The following is an 11,271-nucleotide window of genomic DNA, read 5'->3' as shown; positions in this document are numbered from 1 at the left end:
CCCGGACGCGCAGGCTCAGCGGCCATGGCTCACGGGCCCAGCCGCTCCGCGGCATGTGGGATCCTCCCGGACCGGGGCACGAACCCGTGTCCCCTGCATCGGCAGGCAGATTCTCAACCACTGCGCCACCAGGGAAGCCCTAATGTTATTTCTTGACTGCTTTATTGCAGCCATGCATTTGGGCTGGGGCACCAACTTGCTCACGTCTTCCAAGCACTTGCCTGGAGCTCTCTTAAATCAGGAATCCTTTTTTCAGCACCCAAAGGAATATGAAAGTTTCCATTTCAAGATAACCAGACAGTCATGAGATTTGTTTCAAATTCCTCTTATTAGCTGACCCCTACTGACTTTGTCTATATATCTGCACTGTTCTCATCCAGTGGCTCAAGCCAGACCTTTTCTTACTCACCAGCTCAGTAATTCCTGAGGAAATCACTTCATTATCTATTTTAATACATTTTCTATAGAGGAGTATTTAATCGTTAAATACTCCCTCAGGAATAGAGGACTGGGGGGAGGGGTAGAGTATGTTGAAACAAGGTGCTGGAGTTGTTAAAAAAAAATTATAAAAGGGCTTTGAAGAAAAGGTTTGTGGGTAAGACTTAAGTCCTCTTTAGGTCCAAGAACCACATCTAAGTGGGTAAAAAATTGGCCCAAGGTAGTCTGGCAATACAAGCAACAGTCACTTTTGCAAAGTTAGTAATTTATGGCTGACCAGGATGTAGTGTTTTTTTTTCTTTTTGAATAAGACACCATCTATGCTCTCAAGGAGACTTTATTTTATTTTACTTTTTAAATTCACTTATTTTATTTATTTATTTTTATTTTTGGCTGCATCGGGTCTTAGTTGCCGCATGCGGGCTCTCTAGTTGCGGCGTGTGGGCTTAGTTGCCCCACAGCCTGTGGGATCTTAGTTCCCCAACCAGGGATCGAACCCAAGTCCCTTGCATTGGAAGGCGGATTCTTAACCACTGGACCACCAGGGATGTCCCCAGGGTGGTTTTATAATCCTCTAATGTTTTAAAGTATTTTAGTTCATTTTTTTCAGAAATTTGGTCACCTTTTACTTTGTTTTTAATTTTTAATTCATCTTAAGCTAATTATTACTGTTTATAATACAGAATACAGGGTTTAGGTAAAACACACTAAGTATTCAACAACTTGTGGATTTCTTAAGTAAATTATGGTAAGCTACAAACATTATAACTTCACTTTTGGTGAGAAAGCATATATTTATATATGCATAGAAAATAACTTGAAAGGATATACACCAAAGATATATACCAACAATGGTTGTTGGGGATTGGTTTAGATGTTTTCTGTTATTTTGCTCATGTATATAATTCTAGGTTTTTACAGTTTCATATGGAATGAAAGTCAATAAAGAACTTTAGGGGCTTCCCTCGTGGCGCAGTGGTTGAGAATCCACCTGCCAATGCAGGGGACATGGGTTCAAGTCCTGGTCCGGGAAGGTCCCACATGCCGTGGAGCAACTAAGCCCGTGCGCCACAAATACTGAGCCTGCTCTCTAGAGCCTGTGAGACACAACTACTGAAGCCCGCATGCCTAGAGCCCATGCTCTGCAACAAGAGAAGCCACCGCAATGAGAAGCCCACACACCACAACAAAGAGTAGCCCCAGCTCGCCACAACTAAAGAAAGCCTGTGCGCAGCAACGAAGACCCAACACAGCCAAAAATAAATAAATAAATAAATAAATCTATTAAAAAAACCAACAACTTTAAAACACACCCTCTCACCGTACACAAAAATAAACTCAAAATGGCTTAAAGACTTAAATGTAAGACATGACAGCATAAAACTCCTAGAAGAGATCATAGGCAAAACATTCTGACATAAATCCTACCAATGTTTTCTTAGATCAGTCTCCCAAGGCAATAGAAATAAAAGCAAAAATAAACAAATGGAACCTAATCAAACTTACAAGCGCCTATACAGCAAAGAAAACCATAAACAAGACAAAAAGACAACCCTCAGAATGGGAGAAAATATTTGTAAATGATGCGACAGACAAGGGCTTAATTTCCAAAATATACAAACAGTTCATGCAACTCAATAACAAAAAAACAAACAACCCAGTCGAAAAATGGGCAGAAGATCTAAACAGACATTTCTCTAAAGAAGACATACAGATGGCCAATAGGCAAATGAAAAGACGCCCATCATTGCTAACTATTAGAGAAATGAAAATCAAAACTACAAAAACTACCTCACACTGATCAGAATGGCCATCATTAAAAAGTGTCTACAAATAATAAATGTCAGAGAATGTGTGGAAAAAAGGGAATCCTCCTATACTGTTGGTGGGAATGTAAGTTGGTGTAGCCATTATGGAAAACAGTATGGAGGTTCCTCAGAAAACTAAAAATAGAGTTGTCATATGACCCAGCAATCCCATTCCTGGGCATATACCCAGACAAAACTATAATTCGAAAAGATGCATGCAACCCTATGTTTATTTGCACTATTTACAATAGCCAAGACATGGAAACAACCTAAATGTCAATCGACAGATGAATGGATAAAGAAGATGTGGTGCATGTATACGATGGAATATTACTCAGCCATAAAAAAGAATGAATAATGCCATTTGCAGCAACATGGATGGACCTAGAAATTATCATACTATGCGAACTCAGAAAGAGAAAGACAAATACCATATGATATCACTTATATGGGGAATCTAAAATACGACACAGGGTTTCCCTGGTGGCGCAGTGGTTAAGAATCTGCCTGCCAATGCAGGGGACACGGGTTCGAGCCCTGGTCCAGGAAGATCCCACATGCCATGGAGCAACTAAGCCCGTGAGCCACAACTACTGAGCCTGCGCTCTAGAGCCTGCGCGCCACAACTACTGAAGCCCGCACGCCTAGACCCCATGCCCGCAACAACAGAAGCCACCGCAATGAGAAGCCCACGCGCTGCAACGAAGAGTAGCCCCCGCTCGCCGCAACTAGAGAAAGCCCGCACACAGCAACGAAGACCCAACGCAACCAAAAATAAATAAATAAAATAGATTTACATATTAAAAAAGAAAGCCCAGGTGATTTACAAAAAAATAATTGACACAAATGAACATATCTACAAAATAGAAACAGACTGACAGACATAGAGAACAGACCTGTGGTTGCCAAGTGGGTGGTGGTGTGGGGGGAGGGAAGGATGGCGAGTGTGGGATTAGCAGATGCAAACTAGTATATACAGGATGTGTAAACAACAAGGTCCTACTATATAGTACAGGGAACTATATTCAATATCCTGTGATAAGCCATAATGGAAAAGAATACGAAAAAAGAATGCATATATCTATAAATGAGTCACTTTGCTGTACAGCAGAAATTAACACAACATTGTAAATCAACTATACTTCAATAACATTTTTTTATAAATTGCACTGAAACAACAAGAACAGGAACACAAACTCCATCTGAAATAAAATGAGATGATGAGTGTAGTCTCCAAACACAATATATAAAGACAAAGTGGATGGATTGCTGCACACCTGAAACATTGTTAATCAACTATACTTCAATTAAAAATTATTTATTTAATTCATTAATTAAAGAAAAAAAAGAAAAAGAGGCTGGAAGAATGGCAAATGACTCAGCAGAGAGGAGGAAGGTGAGGTCGAACCCCCTGTCGAGGGAGATGCTGACCAGAACCAAGCCCATCTGCCCACTGAGGGCCAAACAGGCTCTGGCACTGAGGCGCTAATGAGGCACCCCAGAAATCAGGGTTGACAGTTTGGGGACTAGATACAGAAAGTCTATATAACAACTAGATCTTCAAGTCCCCTCCCTCAAGCTGCAGGAAGCAGGAGGTACAGTCTTTAGAGAATTAAATAAGGAAAGTTCCAGACTTGAGTCTAAATAGGTGCAAAGGAAGGCAAGTGTGAGGCGGCATACAACTGAATAAGAAAGGATTAAGTAAAAGTTTGCTTTACTGAATGGTGAGACCTTGACCTTACTCTCAGGTGTCCTGGGGGAGGATCTTTCTCAGGAGAAGAACTACCCAAGAGAAAAGATCTACAAATGCTGACATCTGAAGAGCTCTCATAAAAAAGCTGATAAATCACCCGACTGCCCTTCAGCTGAAACTTATTAATGGATAAGTGGCACCCATGCACTCAGCTTTTAGAACCTCACTCTTAAATACACACAGCCAAGGAGGTTCCTTTTCCAGACAGAAGGGAATAAGAACACCGTGGGGACCTCGGACCCATGACCCCAGTGTCACCTTTAAAGGGTTTGTGCAAGGAACCAGACACCAACATAAGACCCTTCCTAAATGCCAAAGAGTTTTATAAGATTCGGAAAAAAGTTAAAAGTACAAAAGCAAAAGGACTAGCTTACCTGTGGGGACATGGACGAGTCTGACAGCACTGTCAGTTGTATTAACATGCTGCCCTCCTGCTCCTTTGGCTCGAAATGTATCTATTCGTAAATCCTTGGGGTCCACTTTCACATCTACCTAGAACAAAAAGTATAGCATGAGTAAATTCCACACTCAACAAACACTTTAATACTAAATTGATCCCAAATCTTTCAAATAAACTGTACTATTTTGTGTTAAGTCATAGCCATTTGACTAAGAGGTGAAATAACTTAAACCAAAGAAAGAACCATAAACTCCCTATTCCAACAGATGCTATTTAAAACAAAATTATTTATTTGGCTGCATCGGGTCTTAGTTGAGGCTTGCAGGCTCTCTAGTTGTGGCACGTGGGCTCCAGAGCGCGCAGGCTCGGTAGTTGCGGCGCGTGGGCTTAGTTGCCCCACAGCATGTGGGATCTTAGCCCCCTGACCAGGGATTGAACCTGTGTCCCCTGCACTGGAAGGCAGATTTTGAACCACTGGACCACCAGGGAAGTCCCCAACGGATGCTATTTTTAACACTGACTTATGATGCTATGAGATAACTGAGTTATGTAATCTTTCAGAAGTTTCATTATCTGTCATCCCACAAAGCTACATTAGATACAAAATATATTTTAAAAATGTATATACATACATATAAAGTTGATCCTCATTATTCCCTGATTCTGTATTTGCAAATATACCTACTCGCTAGAATTTATTTTTTCCCGCAAGTCAATTATTGCAGCACTTTCACAGTAATTTGCAGACATATGCAGAGCAGCAAAAAATTCAAATTGCTCTACACATGCATGTTCCCAGCTGAGGTCCAACAAGGTGACTCTCTGCTTTCTTGTTTCAGCTCTTACAGAGATGACAGAGGATGAGGACAGGAGGAGCAGGGCAGGGCAGTGCAAGAAGCTCTGGCTCTGGGGCCAGCTGGACAGGGTCTAAATTTCAACTCTGGCACCTGTGAATGACATGCCTCAAGACAAGTCACGTACCACTTCTGAACATCATTTTCTCTCTTGTAAAATAAAGAAAATAGAATCTATCAGGATAGGTTGTTTCTAGGATTTAGGATTATAATCTATGTGAGATATGTATATATATTTTCCCTAGAAAAAATAGTGCAGTATTCACTAAATCAGTATTCACTGTGACTTTGTAGAACACAACTACTGTGAATGAGAATCCACTGTGTATGTGTGTGCTTGTTAATGGACTGAACAGAGGCACCCCAAAAGATATGTTCTATTCTAACCACCAGAACCTTATTTGGGAAAAGGGTCTTTGCATACATAATTGAGTTAAGATGAGATCATACTGGATTATTCAGATAGGCCCTAAATCCAATGCCAAGTGTCCTTATAAAAGACACCTAGAGGAGAGAGAGGAGGAGACCATGTGAATTTGGAGTTAGAGATTGGAGTTGTACAGCTACGAGCCAAGGAACACATGGAGATACCAGAAGCTGGAAAAGGCAAGGGGGATTCTCCCCCAGAACCTCTGGAGGGAGCATGGCCCTGCCAATACCTTGATTTTGGACTTCTGACCTGTAGAACTGCGGGAGGATACATTTCTGTGGTTTTAAGTTACTAAGCTTGTGGTAATTTGTTATGACAGCCTTAGGAAATTTTCTGATATTTACACACACACACGAATGCACAGAAATATATATCTATATATGAATATACAGATATATATATACAAATATATACAAAATATGCTGGTTTTGAGGGGAGACCTAACATTTTGTTCCACATTTATCATTTATTTCAATGAATGACAGACAGCAAGTATGACCATTCTCTTTGAAAAGTACACTAATAACAGGGTTGAGGTTAGAATCTAATATATAACTTAGTTGGTTGTTCTTTTGTTTCCTCTAAGATGAGTACTATATGGTGAAGAAAAAGATTACACAGTGCAAAGATTATACAGGCTTTGTTAAAATATGCCAGTGTTGGCTAGCTTAAAATTTCAATAAACACTAAAGAGATGAAGAGTAATTTCCCATTTCTTGTGGTTACAGTATATTAAGTAGTTACACAGCAAATATGTCAATGTTATATGTCATGTTCTCCCAAATGTTATAGAAACTACCTAATAACTTCTGGGGAATTCTGAACATAGAAACAGTGACTTATTAATATACTACAAAGAATTTAAAATGTCAATTAAGAGAATAAGGCCCTGTTTAGGAGAATGAAACTTCACTAAATGAGTCTAATTTTTAAGAATATGAAGACAACAAGGGGATAGGTGAGAATGGGGTGGAAGGAATAAGGATGGAAGCAAGACAACTCTATGGTTTTGATTTCTGAACCACATAAATGCTGATTACACCAAAAATAAAAGAGAAAAGAGGAAAGAAAATTAAATCTTAAAAATTAAATACAACCAGAAACAAATGAATCAAAATATTCACCATAATAATAACATAACCACACAGAAAAACATTATTTCAGATGGTCTTTGAACATATTACTCTGACTGCTTTCTTGGTGGGTTACATTCTAAGGACAGAAATCTTAAACATTACTAAGTAGTTTACTGAAAAATTTTGAAACTATTTTATATATAGTATAATAAAGCAAAAGGTAAACATATTAAAAGTGATTAAGAAAGAAGATTTTAACTCCAAGTGGAAAGATATAAAACAAAATGCAAAAAGGTGCAGGGAAGATACTCCCTGTAAATTTGAATTGGAAGTAATAATAATAGGAACCTTTGATTTAAAATCGTATGTATTTCCTAATTCTATCCACTGAAGAGTCTTGATGTAATAAGCACACTTTAGTAATAATGAGCAGACCTAGTACCCATATGTTGATTTCTGGATACATTCCCCACTAAAAAGAACCAGGTCGGACTCCAAGTCTGAGGCAGGAGAGTACAAGGTAGCCTGGGATGTCTATTATAGCAGAAAGCAAGTATGCACTCAAAGACTGATTGGGTCATTTCAAAAGGGGCTACCCTAAAAAGGCTACTATGGGCCAAATGGGACAATTTGAACATTAAAAACAATAGCGATTGCCCAGCCTCAGCAATCACACAAGAAAAAGTAATAAAAGGAATCTAATTGAAAAGGAAGAAGTAAAACTGTCACTGTTTGCAGATGACATGATAATATACATAGAAAATCCTAAAGACACCACCAAAAAACTTCTAGGGCTCATCAATGAATCTGGTAAAGTTGTAGGATACAAAACTAATATACATAAATATGTTGCATTTCTATACACTAACAACAAACTATCAGAAAGAGAAATTAAGACGACAACCCCATTTACAATAGCATCAAAAAGAATAGAATACCTAGGAATAAACCTACCTAAGGAGGTAAAAGACCTGTACTCAGAAAACAACAAGACACTGATGAAAGAACCTGAAGATGATACAGATGGAAAAACATACTGTGTTCATAGATTGGAAGAATTATATGTTAAAATGACCATATTTACCAAGGCAACCTATAGACTCAATGAAATCCCTATCAAAATACCAATGGCATTTTTCACAGAACTAGAACAAATAATTTTAAAATTTGTATGGAAACTCAAGAAACCCCAAATAGCCAAAACAATCTTGAGAAAGAAGAACAGAGCTGGAGCTATCACACTCCCTAACTTCAGATTGCACCACAAAGCTACAGTAATCAAAACAGTATGGTACTGGCACAAAAACAGATACATAGATCAATGAAACAGAATAATGAGCCAGGAAGTAAACCCAAACACTTATGGTCAATTAATGTGCAACAAAGGAGGCAAGAATATACAATAGGGGAAAGACACCCTTTTCAATAAGTGGTCCTGGGAAAACTGGACAGCTAAATGTAAAGGAGTGAAATTAGAACATTTTCTCATTCCATATACAAAAATAAACTCAAAATGAATTTAAGACCTAAATGTAAGACCATAAAACTCCTAGAAGAAAATATAGGCAGAACACTCTTTGACATAAATTGTAGCAATATTTTTTGGATATGTCTCCTAAAGGAAACAAAAACAAAAATAAATGAATGGGACCTAATCAAACTTAAATGCTTTTGCACAGCATAGGAAAAATTAGATAAACAAAAAGACAACCTACTGAATGGGAGAAAATACTTGCTAATGATATGATGATAAGGGGTTAATATCTAAAATATATAAACAGCTCATATAACTAAACATAAAAAAAAACAAACAACCCAGTCAGAAAATAGGCAGAAGACATGAACATTTTTCCAAAGAAGACATTCAGTTGGCCAACAAGCACAGGACAAGAAGCTCAACATCACTAATCATCAGAGATATGCATATCAAAACCACAGTGAGATATCACCTCACACCTGTCAGAATGGGTATCATCAGAAGGACCACAAACAACAAGTATCGGTGGGGATGTGAAGAAATGGGAAACCTTGTACACTGTGGGAATGTAAATTGGTGCAGCCACTGTGGAAAACAGTATGGAGGCTCCTCAAAAAACTAAAAACAGAACTACTATACAATCCAGCAATTCCACTCCTGGGGTGTATATCCGAAAAAAAACGAAAACATTAATTCGAAAAGATATACGCACCACGGTGTTTATAGCAGCATTATTTACAATTGCCAAGGTATGGAAGCAACCTAAGTGTCCATCAACAGATGAATGGATAAAGAAGATGTGGTATATATATGCAATGGCATATTACTCACCATAAAAAATAATGAAATTTTGCCATCTGCAATAACATGGATGTATGTGGAGGGTACTGTGCTTAGTGAAATAAGTCAGACAAAGATAAATACTGTATGATATCACTTATATGTGGAATCTAAAAAATAAAACAAACTAGTGAATATAGCAAAAAAGAAATAGACTCATAGATATACAGAACAAACCAGTGGTTACCAGTGGGGAGAGGGAAGGGGAGAGGGGAAGAATAGAGGTAGGGGAGTAAGATGTACAGACTATTATGTATAAAATAAATGAGCCACAAGGATATACTGTATAGCACAAGGGAATATAGCCAATATTTTATGAAAACTATAAAACTTAAAAAAATTGTGAATCACTATGTTGTACACCTGAAACTAATATAGTATTGTAAATCAACTATACCTCAATTTAATGAGAAAGAAAAACAATAGTGATTATAACTCACTGAATTTTAAAAATCCATAGGTCTACAATGAGGTCAATATATGAAATTCAATATATGAGTTTATAATGAGGTAAAATAAAAGAGAAAGAGAGGAGGAGCTTCAAGATGGCAGAAGAGTAAGACGCAGAGATCACCTTCCTCCCCACAGATACATCTGAAATACATCTACAAGTGGAACTGTTCCTATAGAACACCGACTGAACGCTGGCAGAAGACCTCAGAGCTTCCAAAAGGCAAGAAACTCCCCACGTACCTGGGTAGGGCAAAAGAAAAAAGAATAAACAGAGATAAAAGAATAGGGATGAGACCTGCACCAGTGGGAGGGAGCTGTGATGGAGGAAAGGTTTCCACACACTAGAAGCCCCTTCACGGGCGGAGACTGGGTGGTGGATGGGGGACCTTCAGAGCCACGGAGGAGAGCGCAGTAACAGGGTGCGGAGGGCAAAGCGGAGAGATTCCCGCACAGAGGATCGGTGCCGACCGGCACTCACCAGCCCGAGAGGCTTGTCTGCTCACCTGCCGGAACAGGTGGGGGCTGGGAGCTGAGCCTCGGGCTTCGGAGGTCGGATCCCCCGGAGAGGACTGGGGTTGGCTGCGTGAACACAGCCTGAAGGGGGCTAGTGCGCCACAGCTAGCCAGGAGGGAGTCCGGGAAAAAGTCTGGAGCTGCCGAAGAGGCAAGAGACTTTTTCTTGTCTCTGTTTCCTGGTGCGCGAGGAGAGGGGATTAAGAGCGCCGCTTAAAGGAGCTCCAGAGAAGGGCGCGAGCCGCGGCTATCAGCGCGGACCCCAGAGACGGGCATGGGACGCAAAGGCTGGTGCTGCAGCCACCAAGAAGCCTGTGTGCAAGCACAGGTCACTGTCCACACCTCCCCTCCCAGGAGCCTGTGCAGCCCACCACTGCCAGTGTCCCATGATCCAGGGACAGCTTCGCCGTGAGAACACACGGTGCGCCTCAGGCTGCTGCAACATCATGCTGGCCTCTGCCGCTGCAGGCTCGCCCCGCACTCCGTACCCCTCCCTCCCCACTGCCTGAGTGAGCCAGAGACCCCGAATCAGCTGCTCCTTTAACCCCGTCCTGTCTGGGCGGGGAACAGACGCCCTCAGGCGACTTACACACAGAGGCGGGTCCAAATCCAAAGCTGAATCCTGGGAGCTGTGCGACCAAAGAAGAGAAAGGGAAATCTCTCCCAGCAGCCTCAGGAGCAGCGGATTAAATCTCCACAATCAACTTCATGTACCCTGCACCTGTGGAATACCTGAATAGACAATGAATCATCCCAAATTGAGGAGGTGGACTTTGGGAGCAACAATATATATATATTTTTCCCCTTTTTCTCTTTTTGTGAGTGTGTATGTGTATGCTTCTGTGTGTGGTTTTGTCTGTATAGCTTTGCTTTTACCATTTGTCCTAGGGTTCTGTCTGTCCGATTTTATTTTTTTATTACATAGAAAAAATTTTTTTCTTAAAAATTATTTTTTATTTTAATAACTTTATTTTATTTTATTTTATCTTTTCCTTCCCTCCTTCCTTCCTTCCTTCCTTCCTTCCTTCCTTTTTCTTTCTTTCTTTCTATTTTTTCTCCCTTTTATTCTGAGCCGTGTGGAGGACAGGCTCTTGGTGCCCCAGCCAGGCATCAGGGCTGTGCCACTGAGGTGAGGGAGCCAAGTTCAGGACACTGGTCCACAAGAGACCTCCCAGCTCCACATAATATCAAACTGCGAAAATCTCCCAGAGATCTCCATCTCAACGCCAA

At 40.2% G+C, this 11,271-nt stretch overlaps 1 protein-coding gene across 7 annotated transcripts in view; it reads right to left on the bottom strand.

The window, feature by feature from the left end:
- The window catches only part of MTRF1 (mitochondrial translation release factor 1), a 67,753-nt gene that overhangs the window by 9,711 nt on the left and 46,771 nt on the right, over nucleotides 1-11,271 (bottom strand). For all 7 annotated transcript variants that reach the window (XM_024126034.2, XM_024126033.3, XM_024126032.3 and 4 more), the window contains one exon: nucleotides 4,374-4,491. In XM_024126034.2, coding sequence (XP_023981802.1) covers nucleotides 4,374-4,491 — 118 coding nt within the window. The remainder of the gene's footprint in view (nucleotides 1-4,373; nucleotides 4,492-11,271) is intronic.

This window comes from Physeter macrocephalus, chromosome 13, assembly GCF_002837175.3.
Source record: "Physeter macrocephalus isolate SW-GA chromosome 13, ASM283717v5, whole genome shotgun sequence".
NCBI classification, from domain to species: Eukaryota; Metazoa; Chordata; class Mammalia; order Artiodactyla; family Physeteridae; genus Physeter; species Physeter macrocephalus.
Note: the sequence above shows the minus strand (reverse complement) of the source record. Positions and strands in the feature narration are given on the sequence as shown.